General features: G+C 41.9%; 1 protein-coding gene across 1 annotated transcript in view; it reads right to left on the bottom strand.

The window, feature by feature from the left end:
- Window positions 1–5,670, bottom strand: part of dpys (dihydropyrimidinase) — a 41,915-nt gene extending 36,245 nt beyond the window's left edge. The window contains exon 1 of the mRNA XM_055903363.1: window positions 5,388–5,670. Coding sequence (XP_055759338.1) covers window positions 5,388–5,639 — 252 coding nt within the window. The 5' untranslated portion in view covers window positions 5,640–5,670. The remainder of the gene's footprint in view (window positions 1–5,387) is intronic.
- Window positions 5,671–19,957: the final 14,287 nt, after the last annotated feature.

The following is a 19,957-nucleotide window of genomic DNA, read 5'->3' as shown; positions in this document are numbered from 1 at the left end:
GGGGTATATCCAGTAGGGTGGTCCCTCCTACCAGGGCAGCCTGGGTACAGAGAGCAGGGTTAGGGTTTAGAGATGGGGTTAGGGTTTAGGGGGGTGGTATGGGTTATTTCCATTCGGGTGGTCCGTCCTGCCAGGGCAGCCTGGGTACAGAGAGCAGGGTTAGGGTTGAGAGAGTGGGTTAGTGTTTAGGGGGATGGTATGGGGTATATCCAGTAGGGTGGTCCATCCTGCCAGGGCAGCCTGGGTACAGAGAGCAGGGTTAGGGTATACTGTAGATAGGTTAGGGTTTAGAGAGGGGTGGATATGAGGGGGTAATGTTTAGAGTGTAGTCCAGGATCATGATAGTGGTTCCATGGATAAAGATACACAAAACAGGGTTTAGGTTCCATGGATAAAGATACAAGTCGGAAGTTTACATACACCTTAGGCAAATACATTTAAACTCAGTTTTCACAATTCCTGACATTTAATCCAAGTAGAAATTCCCTGTTTTAGGTCAGTTAGGATCACCACTTGATTTTAAGAATGTGAAATGTCAGAATAATAGTAGAGAGAATTATTTATTTCAGCTTTTATTTCTTTCATCACATTCCCAGTGGGTCAGAAGTTTACATACACTCAATTAGTATTTGGTAGCATTGCCTTTAAATTTTTTAAAACTTCTTATGGATAGGGGGCAGCATTTTCACGTTTGGATGAAAAGCGTGCCCAGAGTAAACTGCCTCCTACTCAGTCCCAGATGCTAATATATGCATATTATTAGTAGTGTTGGATAGAAAACACTCTGAAGTTTCTAAAACTGTTTGAATGATGTCTGTGAGTATAACAGAACTCATATGGCAGGCAAAAACCTGAGAAAAAATCCAACCAGGAAGTGGGAAATCTGAGATTTGTAGTTTTTCAACTCAGCCCCTATTGAAGCTAGTGGGATATGGGTCATCTTGCACTTCCTAAGGCTTCCACTAGATGTCAACAGTCTTCAGAACGTTGTGTCAGGCTTCTACTGTGAAGGGTAAGCTGAATGAGAGGGGAATGAGTCAGAGGTCTGCCAGCAGCCACGGGCTCGTGATGCGCGATCATGAGAAAGTTACCTCTCGTTCCATTGCTTTTCTACAGACAAATGAATTTTCCGGTTGGGACATTATTGAACATTTATGATAAAAAACATCCTAAAGATTGATTCTATACATTGTTTGATATGTTTCTACGACCAGTAATATAACTTTTCGGAATTTTCATCCTTGTGAGTTTCGATTTGTTTACTAAACGCCCTAACAAAAGGAGCTTTATGAACTTTATCGAACAAATCAAACATTTATTGTGGAACTGGGATTCCTGGGAGTGCATTCTGATGAAGATCATCAAAGGTAAGTGAATATTTATAATGCTATTTCTGACTAATGTTGACTGCACAATATGGCAGATATTTCTTTGGCTCTTTTGGGCTCTGAGCGCGGGACTCAGATTATGCTTTTTCCGTAAAGTTTTTTTGAAATCTGACACAGCGGTTGCATTAAGGAGAAGTTTATCTAAAGTTCCATGTATAATAGTTGTATCTATTATCAATGTTTATTATGAGTATTTCTGTGAATTGATGTGGCTCTCTGCAAAATCACTGCATGTTTTGGAACTACTGAACATAATACGCCAATGTAAAATGAGATTTTTGGATATAAATATTAACTTTATCGAAGAAAACATACATGTATTGTGTAACATGAAGTCCTATGAGTGTCATCTGATGAAGATCATTAAAGGTTAGTGATTAATTTTATCTATATTTCTGCTTATTGTGACAACTCTCTGTCTGGAAAAATTGCTGTTTTGCTGTGACTTGGTGGGGACCTAACATAATCGTTTGTGGAGCTTTCGCTGTAAAGCCTTTTTGAAATCAGACACTGTGTCTGGATTAATGAGAATTTTCTCTTTAAAATGGTGCCTAATACTTGTATGTTTGAGAAATGTGATTTATGAGATTTCTGTTGATTGAATTTGGCGCCCCGCTAGCGGAACCGCGTTCCCAGACAGGTTAATTTGGGTCAAACTACAAGCTTCCCACAATAAGTTTGGTGAATTTTGGCCCATTCCTCCTGACAGAGCTGGTGTAACTGAGTCAGGTTTGTAGGCCTCCTTGCTCGCACATGCTTTTTCAGTTCTGCCCACAAATTTTCTATAGGATTGAGGTCAGGGCTTTGTGATGGCCACTCCAATACCTTGACTTTGTTGTCCTTAAGCCATTTTGCTACAACTTTGGAACTATGCTTGGAGTCATTGTCCATTTGGAAGACCCATTTGCGACCAAGCTTTAACTTCCTGACTGATGTCTTGAGATGTTGCTTCAATATATTCACATACTTTTCCTGCCTCATGATGCCATCTATTTTCTGAAGTGCACCAGTCCCTCCTGCAGCAAAGCACCCCCACAACATGATGCTGCCACCCCTGTGCTTCACGGTTGGGATGGTGTTCTTCGGCTTGCAATCCTCCCCCTTTTTCCTCCAAACATAACGATGGTCATTATGGCCAAACAGTTCTATTTTTGTTTCATCAGACCAGAGCACATTTTTCCAAAATGTACAATCTTTGTCCCCATGTGCAGTTGCAAACCGTAGTCTGGCTTTTTTATGGCGGTTTTGGAGCAGTGGCTTCTTCCTCGCTGAGCGGCCTTCCAGGTTATGTCAATATAGGACTCGTTTTAGTGTGGATATAGATACTTTGTACCTGTTTCCTCCAGCATCTTCACAAGGTCCTTTGCTGTTGTTCTGGGATTGATTTGCACTTTTCACACTAAAGTACATTCATCTCTAGGAGACAGAATGCGTCTCCTTCCTGAGCGGTGTGACGGCTGCGTCGTCCCATGGTGTTTATACTTGCGTACTATTGTTTGTACAGATGAAAGTGGTACCTTCAGGCGTTTCTGAGGTCTTGGCTGATTTCTTTAGATTTTCCCATGATGTCAAGCAAAGAGGAACTGAGTTTGAAGGTAGGCCTTGATATACATCCACAGGTACAACTGTATATACAGTATCAGCAGCATCTCCTGCACCTTATAATGCTTTTTGTGTTTAATATCCTACATGTTTTTAATTATGTAAAGGTACAGTATGTTTTAAACTTCATTAAATGGGGTTTTATGTAGCCCACCCGTAATACAGAAAAGACATACAGTGCCTTCAGAAAGTTTTCACACCCACATTTTGTTGTGTTAGAGCCTGAATTTAAAATGGATTACATTTAGATTTTTTTGTCACTGGCCTACACACAATACCCCATAATGTAAAAGTGGAATTATGTTTTTTGAAATGTTTACATATTAATTAAAAACTAATAGCTGAAATGTCTTGCTATGCCAAGCCTACATAAGTTCAGGAGTAAAAATGTGTTTAAACATTTGCCTGGACCTTTTGCGCCCTCTCTGGATTACTGACCTCTGCCTCCCTTTGATCTGTCGTTTGCCTGCCTCTGTACTAGAAGTACAATTTTGTTTCTTCGACACTGTCTGCATCTGGGTCATACCTGAATCCTGATAGAGTCAATAAGTGTTCAACCCCTTTGTTATGGCAAGCCTAAATAAGTTCAGGAGTACAAACGTGCTTAACAAGTCACATAATAAGTTGCATGGATTCACTCTGTGAGTAATAATAGTGTTTTACATGATTTTTTTATGACTACCTCATCTCTGTACCCCACACAATTAATTATCTGTAAGATCCCTCAGTCGAACACTGAACTTCAAACTGTCACGATCGTCATAATAAGCGGACCAAGGCGCAGCGGGATATGAAGACATCTTCTTTTATTAAAGATGACGAAACAAACACTTTTACAAAACAAAACAACCGTGAAGCTATAGACGTAAGTGCACACACACGCTACAAACGTACAACATAGACAATTACCCACATTAACCTAATGCCTATGGCTGCCTTAAATATGGCTCCCAATCAGAGACAATGAATGACAGGTGTCTCTGATTGAGAACCCTTCAGGCAACCATAGACTTACCTAGACAACTACACTAGACACTGCCCCATACACATACAACACCCCTAGACACTACAAAAACACATACCTTCCCCATGTCACACCCTGACCTAACTAAAATAATAACAAAAACAAAGATAACTAAGGCCAGGGCGTGACACAAACACAGATTCAACCACAAAGATTAGGGAGGTTTTCCAATGCCTTGCAAAGAAGGGCACCTATTGGTAGATGTGTAAAAAAAATGCAGGCATTGTATATCATTTTGAGCATGGTAAAGTTATTAATTACACTTTGGATGGTGTATCAATACACCCAGTCACTACAAAGATACAAGCGTGCTTCCTAACTCAGTCGCCAGAGAGGAAGGAAACTGTTCAGGGATTTCACCATGAACAGTTACAGTGTTTAAAGGCTGAGATAGAAGAAAACTGAGGATGGATCAACAACATTGTAGTTACTCCACAATACTAACCTAATTGACAGAGTGAAAAGAAGTAAGCTTATAAAAAATATTCCAAAACATGTATCCTGTTTGAAACAAGGCACTAAAGTAATACTGCTAAACTTGTGGCAAAGCAAATAACTTTTTTTCCCTCAATACAAAGTGTTATGTTTGGAGCAAATCCAATACCAATAGAGTACCACTCTCCATATTTTCAAGCATAGTGGTGGCTGCATCATGTTATGAGTATGCTTGTAATCATTAAGAACTGGGGAGTTTTTCAGGATAAAGAACAAACTGAATGGAGCTAAGCACAGGCAAGATCCTAGAGGAAAACCTGGTTCAGTCTGCTTTCCACCAGACACTGGGAGATGAGTTCACCTTTCAGCATGACAATAACCTAAAGCACAAGGCCAAATCACAACTGGAGTTGCTTACCAAGAAGTCAGTGAAGATTCCTGAGTTGCAGTTTTGACTTAAATATACTTAAACATCTATAGCAGTACCTAAAAATGGTTGTCTAGCAATGATTAAAAACAAATTTGACAGAGCTTGAAGAATTTTGAAAAGACTAATGTGCAAATGTTGCACAATCCAGGTGTGGAAAGCTCTTCGAGACTTACCCAAATAGACTCACATCTGTAAGCACTGCCAAAGGTTATTCTACAAAGTATTGACTCAGGGGTGTGAATACTTTTATACATTTATTTGTGAACATCTTTTCACTTTGTCATTATGAGTTGTTTATGTGTAGATGGAAGAGAAATAAATCAATTTAATAAATGTAGAATTCAGGCAACAAAATGTTGAATAAGTCAAGGGGTATGGATACTTTCTGAAGGCACTGTAATTACTTTTGTCAGATTTTACTTGTGAATTTTCCTGATGCAGTGAAATCAAGCAAACTCAATTAACCCAGAGATAGCCTACACACAGTGCAACACAAAATTATTCTCACCTTAGTTCCAATATGGAAATCATCTACTGCTTTGGTGCCCATAAATTCCAACTCCATGTGGGTATGGGTATCGATACCACCCGGTATCACCAGTTTATCGGTGGCATCTATAACGGTAACTCCAGCCGGGATTTGGAGGTTTAATCCGACTTCTTTAATTCTTCCGTCTTCAACGTAGACATCGCTGATAATGGAACAATCCTCGTTCACAATTTTCCCTCCTTTTATAAGGATCCTGCTTTGGTTTAACATAGTTTCTTTCTCTTTTAGAAGCGCTGGGCATAGGTCTATAATGTCAGTTAGGTATGGGTTACACAACAAACAAATATTTCACAAGCAGACACACCTCTCACAAAAAGAGAAAGACAAAAAAAGACATTCCCAGGAAGTAGCCTAGATTTCACAATATTTAGCAAACTTGACCAGACTTGACCAGACTTGCAGGGCCCAAGGACATTACTTCCAGAAAAAAAAATGTTTCACTCAATTTATTCAGATCACAGATAGCAAGCATGAGCAAGTTAAAGTTGTCTGGTAGAAAGTGACAAAGAAATGAACTTGCAGTAGGCCTAAAGTGTGTTTGCTTCCATGAAGCTCCAGAGACCACTAATTTTATGTTGGGCGGTCGGCCCTTCCCACAAATAGGCAAATCATTAATGGATTGCTGACTTCTTGCTTTCCAACATTCCCAGAACATGAGGTTAGTCTGAGGTTACAGCCAGAGCCAGCCCTGGGCTTAAGCGACATAGGGGGTTGCCTAGGGCCCCCGGCCGGCTGCTAGGAACTCAGCCAGGGTCTCAACTTACTGTTGAGAGTTAGAATAGTAGAATACACAAGGTGGAAATGTGGTTGTGCATCAGCAGTTTTCCTCTTACGTCAGTCATTGACTGTCACTCAATTAACATGTCGGCTAACATTTTTTTAGATTGTTAAATCAGTCTACCCAGCAGCTATCTAAACTTGTAGTAATCATGGCTGAATTACCGACCAAGCACGAAGGGACCCTGATCTCCAGAGGGACAACATTGATATTGTTAGTTACTCTCACTCGGATATCATATTAACATAGGTCATGGCAAAAAGGTGTCGAATTTCAGGAAATTAGCTTTAAAACGGCAAAAATGTCTCTCCACCCCATGGCAAAATGTTTTGAATGACAGAAAACTTGCTTTAAAAATGCTACATTTTCTCTATACCCCATTCTCTGGCCACTAGAAGCTGACCAAAGTGTATTTCTGAGGATGCATTCAGTAGGTAAACTAAAACCACAGACTTTCAGATAACATTGTGATATTCCTGGAGCACTCAACACATCACATCTCTTTGTCTCCTGAACTGTTTATGTTGTTAGCCACTGGAAGAGATTAGCATTTCAGTGCAGTGGATTGGTTGTCAACAAGAACATCACATCAGTTCAGTTCCCACAACTTTTTTCATCCATTAGTGTATTACAAATAGAATAAAAAACAGAGACATTGGAGAGACAAAGATGCATGTGGTAGGGAGATAAGACAGTGCACAGGGCTTAGGAAACACCTAACCTTCACAGTACTGCAATACACAATAACATGTGACTTAAAGGGATTTACATAAGATGAGAGCCCTAATCAGTAGGAGACAAACCAATGAGGCAGCAGTGGCATCTTGTAACTAACAGAAACTCTCGATGCGGCATGAAGAAAGTTACGATTCAGGGTGGATTTAGAAAGCTGCCGTTGAGCCTTGTTGTTGTTCCCTGTACTACACAGGTCAGGTGTAACTGTAAAATATATATATATATCCTGGGAATGCTAAACCGAGCAGAGGGTGATATAAATTAAAAAGTGCCAAAATGGCCATTGTTCTTCAAAGTGATTTGATTGTTTTTGGTTTTAGCTCAGAATGTCCTAATTTTTCCAATCTTTGTAATACTTACTTATTATTTCCTGGTATAACAGTTACAATTTTCCCATTTCAATTTAAAATGTTCTGGCAAAACAGAAAATGCTTGAAACTATTTCCTAATCCTATTGATCCCCTTCATTACCTCTGTGTGCTCTAATAAAAGGAGTTTCTGCTTCTTCCTGGTCCTTTTCTTCCTGGAACTTTTCTTCCTGGTACCTTTCTTCCTGGTACTTTTCTTCCTGGTACTTTTCTTCCTGGTACTTTTCTTCCTGGTACTTTTCTTCCTGGTCCTTTTCTTCCTGGTCCTTTTCTTGCTGGTCCTTTTCTTGCTGGTACTTTTCTTGCTGGTACTTTTCTTCCTGGTACTTTTCTTCCTGGTACTTTTCTTCCTGGTACTTTTCTTCCTGGTCCTTTTCTTCCTGGTCCTTTTCTTCCTGGTACTTTTCTTCCTGGAACTTTTCTTCCTGGTACTGCATTATCGTTTATACTTCTTTAGCATATGTTTTATGCTTACAGATGTCTACAAAAAGTGTTTTGAAAGAATGCACATTACAGAGAAAGTGCATGCTCAATCTGATTAATCTTTTGTTGTATGTTCTTTGCCCCATAAGGTTTCAGAAGTGTTAAGGAAACACAGACATTCATAGACCCAGACTGGTAGATTGCATTTCCACTAATTGTTGCCCAGATGGCAGTGTTCTCTTCAGATTGAAAAGACATTGAAAATACTCCTATAAATTTGACTCATTCTTTCATAATCCTGGAAACATGAACTACCGTAAACAAACCGACGAATGTTTCAAATGATTCCACATTTTAATTACATGATGGTCCTATTTATGTTGAATTATCTTAACCTGAGTAAACGTAATACCTAGACTAGAGTAAACAAATATCTCTATATTGTGTTGGTTATATTGAAATTATATTGCATTTATTTGATATATAATAATAAAAAATCTGAACTGGATTTTAAAAAGTTATTCCTTATTTCACTTATACCCTTGGAAACACACAATCTCAGATATTGAAATAGAGATTTCAAATGATCAAGTCCTCCATACATATTGATCTTTCAATTATCTGTAGATGATCTGTAATCAATAGAACTAAGTGGAAAAAATTGGGACTGTATGGAGGTGAAAAAACTGCGACAACAGGACTTCAAAACATTTGTCAATCACATTGTTGCAGCTCAAGCATCAAAAGGCAGGCAGCTGTTAAGCAGACTCTAAAAATGTTAAGCTTCCAACAATAGAGAGGCATAAAATGTGAAGGGAAACAATTAAATTACGCCTTGCATGAAGTTTGCTTTTCATTTTGTGAGGCAAATTTAGTGCCATGGTTAATCATTATGCTGTTGAACACGATTTGCAAAAATATTCAAGAGCTTTATGTGCCTCACTGCCCCTTCTGTATTGAAAAATAATGGGCCTCTATCCAATTAAAACCTGCATTAAATCTCTAAAGTATTACATGCACTTTAGCAGTATCTCTCTGATGAGGCTTTTCTGTATGTGCAGATGCTGACAGAGCCTCAGACAGGAGAGCTTTTTGACTGACTGCACTCTCTATTCCAGGGCTTGGATTGTATTGATACAGAGTGTTCAAACCCCTCCACTGAACCTCTGTTCTGAACCATGCTAAATTAGCCTACTCTGTGGCATGAGAAATGATGCATGTGATTCTGCACTGTACTGTAGGTAGAAGTCAAGGATTAAAGCATGATATTATAGCTTGATATGTTTTCTTCAGCTTGAATATAACCTTATTAACCACCCTATTTTTATAATAATTGTTGTATTTTCAAACCAATTCAATTTCAACACATTTCTTGATAGTCTTACTTGAACAAGAGCAGAATGGCCAAACTATTCCAAAACATCATGTGATTCATTGTTCTGTAATAAGGGCAACATTCCAACATGTGAAAAGATGATTTATGTGACCATCTGCTTTGTTTGATCCTAATTTAATTATATTTTTTGGTAGCTGGATTTGCATATACAGGCCCCATTCAACAACAAAAATAATCTTGAAAGGTGATGATGGATATGCCTCAGTATAGATCGATCCCCTTCACCAGTACCACTGCATTTTAAATCCACTGCCGCATTTCTCATTGATAAAGTGACCAAATATGAGAACACATAACAGACAGTTACTGTAGATGTTCAACAACCTCACTATCTACTCATGTTAATTAAAAGATTTGCAACTACACGTGTCTGAAGATAATCAAAATGTCTTCTCCTCTCAGTCCCAGATGTCTCCACGTTGTTGCAGAGCTCGTTTGCTGCAGCAGGCGCATGTTTATTTAGAATCAATCAATCTACCCACAATTGAGTTAATGAATTAGTGTTTTAATGCTACACTTATAATTGCAAGGCAGATGAATCCGTAGACAAAGCAATCAAATTAATGCAGCAAATATAACCGATTATTGTTGTTCAAACTTATAAGTTACCAGAGGGTTTGGATCTTCGTCTGTCTCAGACAGGGTGTTTTTCCAAACACTAGATGGCACCATTGAGTAACATTTCAACTGGTTTGTCCTCTGTCTGTCACAACTTGAATATCCACACAATTTGCAGTCCTAGCGTCCTTATTGAGTTAGTTTACATATATATAGGCTGATGTAAGATATATGGGGACCTTTATGTCACCTGCAGTTACAGATGCATGTCTACTTGTCTTTGCATTGATGGGCAACCAAAGTAATGATGATGTAAAGGTTGATGGACTTCTCAACCAGACAGTGTCAAGAGCAATAACACCCTGTTTAAAACAGAAAGAGTGCTATTTACATGTTTATCATGTGGAAATCAAAGAGGACATTTCCCAGTGCATTTAAGATGACATAATATTTAATCTGCTTTCTCCGTGAGGTATGAAACATGACCTCATGCTTCCTCTAAATGTCACAGGGTTTGTGTTCTCTCCAGGAAAATATTCACAAAGGATTGGTAGTGCTGAGCAGAGCACTCTATTTGATTTAGTCCACGCAGTATTAAATACTTCAGAGTAAAATTCCCACAAATGTGAATTCCCAACATATGGATTCTGTATACACTGAGTACACAAAACATTATAAACACCTGCTCTTTCCATGACATAGACTGACCAGGTGAATCCAGGTAAAAATTATGATCCCTTATTGATGTCACTTATTAAATCCACTTCAATCAGTGTAGATGAAGGGGATGAGACAGGTTAAAGATGGATTTTTAAGCCTTTCGACAATTGAGACACGTATTGTGTATGTGTCATTCAGAGGGTGAATGGGTAAGACAAAAGATTTAAGTGTCTTTGAACAGGGTATGGTATTAGGTGCCGGGTGCACCGGTTTGAGTGTGTCAAGAACTGCAACACTGCTGTGTTTTTCCTGCTCAACAGTTTCCCGTGTGTATCAAGAAAGGTCCACCACCCAAAGGACATCCAGACAACTTGACACAACTATGGGAAGCTTTGGAATCAACATGGGCCAGCATCCCTGTGGAACGCTTTCAACACCTTGTATTGAGGCGGTTCTGAGGGCAAAAGGTGTTCCTAATGTATTGTACACTCAGTGTATATGTCAAGGAAAAACAAGTTAAAGTTGTCCAACAATGACTATACACTTACACCATCAAAAGGGATTTCACATTTTTAAATAGCTTTATTAAATTATTTAATTTACTCTTGTGTTTTGTTGACCTAATTTGTATTGAGGTATAGTGCTCAGTCATATCCACATTTATAACAGCACATTCATTTTATGTTAAGAATTCAATGAATTCTGCCAAATCTTAATACTTTTGTTTACCAATGTTTATATATTTTCAGGCATTTCAGGAATATACTTGAATCATTTCACAACCTCAGTGAAAAAAAAAACCCAATGATAGTTCTCTGCTCCTTTTAGTTGATCATTACTGAAGATCTGCACAGATGGATATGATGTGATGAATAAGTATGCTATCGTATTACTGCACTGCTCTACTAATACACTCTGCACCACAGATTCCCTCGGAGATACTCTGACTGAAAAGAGAAGTGTTTTGGGACCACAGTTAGAATATCTGGAGATATAGATATATCACATGAAATGTAGGTAACTTAAAAAAACACAGATTATAAATCAGTGTCTTAAATATATTTATGTTATAGTTATTTGGGTTTGTTGGTTACTAAATAGTTAGCCATTCACAATTATTCATATGTGTACGTTCTAGTGTTAAAAAGCAGATCTCCACTTCCTGTCATGTCTGTTGGCTTTTCCCTGTCCTTCTGTCCTTCTGTCCTCCCTGTCCTTCTGTCCTCCCTGTCCTTCTGTCCTCCCTGGCCTTCTGTCCTCCCTGGCCTTCTGTCCTCCCTGTCCTTCTGTTCTCCCTGTCCTCCCTGTCCTCCCTGGCCATCTGTCCTCCCTGTCCTTCTGTTCTCCCTGTCTTTCTGTCCTCCCTGTCCTTCTGTTCTCCCTGTCTTTCTGTCCTCCCTGTCCTTCTGTTCTCCCTGTCCTTCTGTCCTCCCTGGCCTTCTGTCCTCCCTGTCCTTCTGTTCTCCCTGTCCTTCTGTCCTCCCTGTCCTCCCTGTCCTTCTGTCCTCCCTGTCCTTCTGTCCTCCCTGTCCTACTGTTCCCCCTGTCCTACTGTTCTCCCTGTCCTACTGTTCTCCCTGTCCTTCTGTCCTTCTGTCCTCCCTGTCCTTCTGTCCTCCCTGTCCTTCTGTCCTCCCTGGCCTTCTGTCCTCCCTGGCCTTCTGTCCTCCCTGTCCTTCTGTTTTCCCTGTCCTTCTGTCCTTCCTGTCCTTCTGTTCTCCCTGTCCTTCTGTCCTCCCTGTCCTTCTGTCCTTCTGTCCTCCCTGTCTTTCTTTTCTCCCTGTCCTTCTGTTCTCCATGTTCTTCTGTCCTTCTGTCCTCCCTGTCCTTCTGTCCTCCCTGTCCTCCCTGTCCTTCTGTTCTCCCTGTCCTTCTGTCCTCCCTGGCCTTCTGTCCTCCCTGTCCTTCTGTTCTCCCTGTCCTTCTGTCCTCCCTGTCCTCCCTGTCCTCCCTGTCCTTCTGTCCTCCCTGTCCTTCTGTCCTCCCTGTCCTTCTGTCCTCCCTGTACTTCTGTCCTCCCTGTCCTGCTGTTCTCCCTGTCCTACTGTTCTCCCTGTCCTACTGTTCTCCCTGTCCTTCTGTCCTCCCTGTCCTTCTGTCCTCCCTGGCCTTCTGTCCTCCCTGGCCTTCTGTCCTCCCTGGCCTTCTGTCCTCCCTGTCCTTCTGTTTTCCCTGTCCTTCTGTTCTCCCTGTCCTTCTGTCCTTCTGTCCTCCCTGTCCTTCTGTTCTCCCTGTCCTTCTGTTCTCCCTGTCCTTCTGTCCTCCCTGTTCTTCTGTCCTTCTGTCCTCCCTGTCCTTCTTTTCTCCCTGTCCTTCTGTTCTCCATGTTCTTCTGTCCTTCTGTCCTCCCTGTCCTTCTGTCCTCCCTGTCCTTCTGTCCTCCCTGTCCTTCTGTCCTCCCTGTCCTTCTGTCCTCCCTGGCCTTCTGTCCTCCCTGTCCTCCCTGTCCTTCTGGCCTTCTGTCCTCCCTGGCCTTCTGTCCTCCCTGGCCTTCTGTCCTCCCTGTCCTTCTGTTCTCCCTGTCCTTCTGTCCTCCCTGTCCTCCCTGTCCTTCTGTCCTCCATGTCCTTCTGTCCTCCCTGTCCTCCCTGTCCTTCTGTCCTTCTGTCCTCCCTGTCCTTCTGTCCTCCCTGTCCTTCTGTTCTCCTTGTCCTTCTGTCCTCCCTGTCCTTCTGTCCTCCCTGTCCTTCTGTCCTCCCTGTCCTTCTGTCCTCATTGTCCTTCTGTCCTCCCTGTCCTTCTGTTCTCCCTGTCCTTCTGTCCTTCTGCCCTCCCTGTCCTTCTGTCCTTCTGTCCTCCCTGTCTTTCTGTTCTCCCTGTCCTTCTGTCCTTCTGTCCTCCCTGTCCTTCTGTTCTCCCTGTCCTTCTGTTCTCCCTGTCCTTCTGTTTTCCCTGTCCTCCCTGTCCTTCTGTCCTTGCTGTCCTTCTGTCCTCCCTGTCCTTCTGTCCTCCCTGTCCTTCTGTCCTTCTGTCCTCCCTGTCCTTCTGCCCTCACTGTCCTTCTGCCCTCCCTGTCCTTCTGTCCTCACTGTCCTTCTGTCCTCCCTGTCCTTCTGTCCTCCCTGTTCTTCTGTTCTCCCTGTCCTTCTGTCCTTCTGTCCTCCCTGTCCTTCTGTCCTCCCTGTCCTTCTGTCCTCGCTGTTCTTCTGTCCTCTCTGTTCTTCTGCCCTCCCTGTTCTTCTGTCCTCCCTGTTCTTCTGTCCTCCCTGTCCTTCTGTCCTCCCTGTCCTTCTGTCCTCACTGTCCTTCTGTCCTCCCTGTCCTTCTGTCCTCACTGTCCTCCCTGTCCTTCTGTCCTCCCTGTCCTTCTGTCCTCCCTGTCCTTCTGTCCTCCCTGTCCTTCTGTCATCCATGTCCTTCTGTCCTCCCTGTTCTTCTGTCCTCCCTGTCCTTCTGTCCTCCCTTGTCCTTCTGTCCTCCCTTGTCCTTCTGTCCTCCCTGTCCTTCTGTCCTCCCTATCCTTCTGTCCTCCCTGTCCTTCTGTCCTCCCTGTCCTGTTGTAAAAAGGCAGCCCTATAGAATCACAGCATTTCAACAAGTACATCACATGACTTTCCACATAACAAGTGGATGCAATGCTCTCTTCCCTAATTTCCGGAGAGTACTGTAAGGCACTTTTTTTACCGGTGAAGAGGGAATGTAGTAAATACAGGATTTAGAAAATGTTTATGGTGTGTTGTAAAGAGAGGTGTTGAAGAATACATTGCATCACATACTCCATATTTACAGTGTAATTCAGTGCAGCTGAGAGACTGTTTTTTTTTTTATTGTGATACAGTTAAATAGTTAAATTATGACAATTTTGGGGCTTAATATATTTAGCATTTCTTTCATTAGTGCATGAATATGGAGATCTGTCTGTCCGTTGTTATTTTGCCATAGTACAGGACAGAAGCTAAAAATGATTTCTGGACTATAGTGTCAGTGTATTTTCCTGTAAAAACTTTCTGGCTGTGTTGTTTGGAATTAAAGTTGACATGTAGTGGTTTGTGTGTAGGCTACCAGTCAGTCTGTACAAAGTGGGCATATGTTGTCTTTTTATAGCATACTGGTGACTACAGTATCTAAGCTTTAATACTTTGGGTTGTCGCCTGGCCCCCAATTCCCAGCATGCTTTGAAACATGTAAGTCTCTTTTCAATCAGTTTTCGAGCATAGCATCGATATTGGCTGTGTTTGTGGCAAGAGGAGGCGCTTTGGCGGCTTGATGTGAGAGAACTGTCATGGGAGGTTTCAGCTTGACCCAGCTTAAACACACCCATGAAAAGCAGAGGAAACAACAAAAACGACCATATTTAACCAAATCTGCGGCTTACTCCCTAAAACACACGATAATGATATCCTCTTAACGCGCCATGAACACTGGCGTATTACAGCCCTCATGGCAGCGGCAGCCAGCATTCAAGATGGCAGAAAATAACAACAACAATTCAAGCCGTGAGACCATTGTTCTCTCCCTCTCAATTCACCTTCAGTTGTTTTCTCAAGAATAGTAACATTATAATGAACATGGTGACAACAATAATTACCTATAAACCTTACAGAGGATCATTTCTCATGATGAAATACTGTTGAATGTTAAACTGTATTTAAGTAATATGTTTGTAAAATGGCGTCGACAGACATGGGAGCTCTGCTTCTAGCTCCTATGCATACTACTAAATTAGTTCCTTATGATTGTCAGTTGGTTTAGAAACCATTACTAGCTCTTTCCTATGTGTTTGATAACATCTCATCACAAGAGCAAGAACAGATCTTTCCTTCATGAGTTTTACAGTGTATTTGTTCATTATTAGGTTAGCCAGAATAACTCTCTGACGGTTCCTCCCTCTCTCCCTCCCTCTTTGCATAACTAAAAATAGATATATCTTTCATGATGGGTTTCTTGTTGTTTTCCAGAATGTTAATTAGCGATTAGTTGGAATAATTCTCAAATTGTCTCTTTTCTCTCAGTGGAGGATAGTCTGTTATTTTAATTAAGCAGAGGTCAGATGTATTAACTCAGCAGGAGAGTGTGGAGTGAAGCGGTGGAAACCAGCAACAACTCTGCATTGTACCACATCGCTGCCACGCACATTTCTAATTTCTACCCCCCTGATTCACAGTTGATGGAATGGAAAACTCTTTGGGGTGGTATGGTGGCTGGCAAGGGAGGAGTTTTGTTTCATGTTTTTGCTGCTCACTGATTCTTTTTGATTACTCATTTGATGCTGCTCCTCCCTAGTTTCCCCCTCCTCTGACTGGGACAATGATATGCTGCTCCCCCCTAGTTTCCCCCTCCTCTAACCAGGACAATGATATGCTGCTCCCCCCTAGTTCCCCCCTCCTCTAACCAGGACAATGATATGCTGCTCCCCCCTAGTTTCCCCCTCCTCTAACCAGGACAATGATATGCTGCTCCCCCTAGTTCCCCCCTCCTCTAACCAGGACAATGATATGCTGCTCCCCCCTAGTTCCCCCCTCCTCTAACCAGGACAATGATATGCCGCTCATCGACACTACAGTGGTAGGCTTGATAGCCAACAACGATGAGACGGCCTACAGGGAGGAGGTGAGGGCCCTCGGAGTGTGGTGTCAAGAAAATAACCTCACACTCAATGTCAACAAAACAAGGGAGGTGATCGTGGACTTCAGGAAACCGCAGAGGGAGCACCCCCCTATCCACATCGACGGGACAGTAGTGGAGAAGGTGGAAAGTTTTAAGTTCCTTGGCGTACACATCATGGACAAGCTGAAATGGTCCACCCACACAGACAGTGTGGTGAAGAAGGCGCATCAGCGTCTCTTCAACCTCAGGAGGCTGAAGAAATTTGGCTTGTCACCTAAAACACTCACAAACTTTTACAGATGCACAATCGAGAGCATCCTGTCAGGCTGTATCACCGCCTGGTACTGCAACGGCTCCGCCCACAACCGTACGGCTCTCCATAGGGTAATTAGGTCTGCACAATGCATCACCGGAGACAAACTACCCGCCCTCCAGGACACCTACATCACCCGATGTCACAGGAAGGCCAAAAAGATCAGCAAGGACAACAACCACCCGAGCCACTGCCTGTTCACCCTGCTGTCATCCAGAAGGCGATGTCAGTACAGGTGCATCAAAGCAGGGACCGAGAGACTGAAAAACAGGTTCTATCTCAAGGCCATCAGACTGGTAAACAGCCATCACTAACATTGAGTGGCTGCTGCCAACATACTGACTCAAATCTCTAGTCATTTTAATAATAAAACATTTGATGTAATAAATGTATCACTAGTCACTTAAACAATGCCACTTTATATAATGTTTACATACCCTACATTACTCATCTCATATGAATATACTGTACTCTATACTATCTACTGCATCTTGCCTATGCTGCACGGCCATCACTCATCCATATATTTATATGTACATATTCTTATTCATTCCTTTACACTTGTGTGTATAAGGTAGTTGTTGTGAAATTGTTAGATTACTGTGTTATATTACTGCACGGTCGGAACTAGAAGCACAAACATTTCACTACACTCGCATTAACATCTGCTAACCATGTGTATGTGACCAATACGATTTGATTTGATTTGCTCCTTAGGTTCCCCCTCCTCTGACTGGGATGATGATACAGCCCCACACAAGACTCCTGATGAGAGGCTCCCAGTAGCTTGGTAACGTTTACTCACAGGCCAGTTAGAGAGGGAGAGGGAGAGAGAGAGAGGGGGGTCATGGGGGAAAGAAGAGTGAGAGAGGGGGGAGACAGATGGATAGAGGGAGAGTGAGAGAGGTAGAGAGAAAGGGAGAGAGCAAGAGAGGGATAAAAAGAGAACAGTCTCCAGCTTGCACCGACAGACAGGGCCTCAGCGAACGCTGACTGACTGACACACGGAGACCGATAGTGAGATCTAGCAGGTGCATTTGACTTGCATTCCTCTGATCTGTAGCAACACCAGTGGACTTGTCTTCTTAGCTCGCCCTGTAATAAGCTGCTTCAAACATCAGTATGTACTGATAACATCTGGAGTAGGTCGTTTTTCCCTTTCAGAGAGCTTCTTTTATTTTCTCCCACTTTTAGTGCTTTTAAGAAAATGTCAGTTGAATCATATCTTAATGCTTTGATAATGGGTTCTTTTACATGCTCGGAGCCGAACAGTTACTTCAGTGTCTTAAATATCCAGTAAATGGAAGAAAGTAGAAAAAGTCTCTAAATGAAATTTGCTCAGGCCTTGTTTTGCCAGAGTGGGGGTAGCTGAAGCCCTATGCAACCCAACTTGACCATCATATAGAGACATTTAATTGTTTCATGAAGAATTATTGCCAATCAGACCAGAATACTTCAAATTGAACGAGTATCTGTAAATGACAGTGTTGTAAGAGCAAATAGTGAGGTTACTAAGTGGACTATGAACAGGCTAGAATCCTGCAGCACTACAAGGACCGGGGTCAATGTAATAGTGGAATTATGTTGTTTTCTCATTGGTTTTATCTCACTATTTGTGTTGATGGTAATCTATAAATGTAGGTCACAAATGATGTGCTAACAATAGAAAAATACTGTTATAAATGCTACCCACTAATGAATAACTCTATTGTGTGTTAACTTGTGGGGGTATTGAGGGACAGAAACGCGGAGCTGTGAGTGTTGGAGCCTGCAGGTGCAAATCCAGCTGCTAGACTTCTGCACATGTTTTCCTCTGTTCTGTCAGTCAAAATGACAGGCAGGTGAGGCTCTCACACACACACACACACACACACACACACTCACACTCACACTCACACACTCTGTCACATGAACCACGATCAGAATAAGATATATGCAGCATGCCAAGAAGGAGGAAGCTTATTTCCCCTTTGATTATTACAGAGAGAAAGTTATTCAGGTGAAACAAAATTCAAATTCATTGCAACTTCACTTATTTCAGAATAACAAAATACTGCACAGCAATTTCACACTATTGCAGTACAAGGCCAGAAGCATGTGCAGTTTTGAGTAGACCAGGGGAACCCGTTGCACTACCACCCACTTAAGTCATTTAAACAGCGTGAGAGGGAATGGCCAGGGGGCATATTCAAACAGCCCTGTGGCGGTTCCATGTTACTGTCAGACCGACCGCAGAGCAACGAGCCACAGACAGTCAGACAGTAGGAGCTGCTGCAGATTTGACTTGACCTAGTTATCCTCAACGAATAGAATAGAAGAAATATAACCACCACAAACAACAACAACAGTTTGATGAAATACAAAATATAAATTTTTTGGTAGCTCTCTTTTTATAATGAAGTGGTGGAGCGAGTGCATAGAGACTGAAGCCTATGGCGGATAGGGTTGGGGAGTTCTTGTACAGAACATTACAGGGGAGGGGGTCTAGGTAACAGAATATTATCTGCATCTCAAAATGGATCCTTGACTAATCCTAGAGTCTGAGCTCCATACTCCCATGATGCTCTCTGGGTCGAGAGCTGGACTACTGGTGGTAGATAGGGGAAGGGGAGAGCCCTCAGTTCTTCTTCCATGGGACAACAGTGTAACCCCTTTCTGTTTCCACTCCCCCAAACTAGATCATGTTTGGGTATCCCCTCTGCCCTGTACGACATCTTCAAGTCAAATCTATACTGTGTGAGGTGATGGTCAACAGACGAGGCTCATCTAAACAAAATACATTTCCCCCTCCAATGCCACTTACTTACTATTCACAAACCGTCAACACAAACCGCTAGGCTAGGAGGATATCCTCCATTCATCTTTTAATTAGTTGGTTTGCATTGGCTGCTGGTTCTGGAAGTGGCCGGGCAGGCGGGAGGATTTGTTGGTAATTTGTTGAAACAGCCTGTAACCCAGTGTTGTACTGCTCCACGCAGGCTGCAGTCCCCTTTGATACAAGCTAACGGAGCCCCACCAAGCTACATAATATACAGCCCAATGAAAAGCCCACTAATTCCAAATCATCTTAAGGAGCGATGTGTGCAGCAAGAGAAAGAGCCATACAATGACTAAAAAGAAAAACGAGCACACAAAACCCCCATATGATTTCTGTTTTGCCTGGACATGAATCCCAGTGTGTTTCAACAGAATCATTGACTGTCATTTACAGTAACTGATTAAACGAGAGCTACTTCACACAGGTTTGTGCACAGCTTACCAACTCAGTGGAACCCAAAGAGGAAATATACAATAAGATCATGCTTCTTCTTAACATTGTAGGACACCTCCTTCATTTGCTCATAGATAGTGAGATCAGTGGAATTTGGTATGCTTGGCACATTGTTTATGTATAGTGCATCGTAGGCTATAGTATATTTTTGTTTGGTGTGAAACTAAGCAGTTGTACAGTATATTGTGTCCACTTCAAAATGGCATAACAGTGATGTTCTGTTACATGAGTATTAATTTACCAGTATTAATTTACCAGTATTAATTTACCATACCCCTGCTGGCATTCTCTATATGCAGTTTCTTTCTTTTGTGAGCTTGACCTGTCATGTGACCTCAGTAAACAGGAAGTGTGTTTCTCTCTTGGAAGAAGATCATGTTTGATTCTGCATTCCATACCTATGGAATAAAATAAAAAATACATGAATAAACATTATTGTCACATACACCGGATAGGTGCAGTGAAATGTGTTGTTTTAC

Source organism: Salvelinus fontinalis, chromosome 38, assembly GCF_029448725.1.
Source record: "Salvelinus fontinalis isolate EN_2023a chromosome 38, ASM2944872v1, whole genome shotgun sequence".
NCBI lineage: Eukaryota > Metazoa > Chordata > Actinopteri > Salmoniformes > Salmonidae > Salvelinus > Salvelinus fontinalis.
Note: the sequence above shows the minus strand (reverse complement) of the source record. Positions and strands in the feature narration are given on the sequence as shown.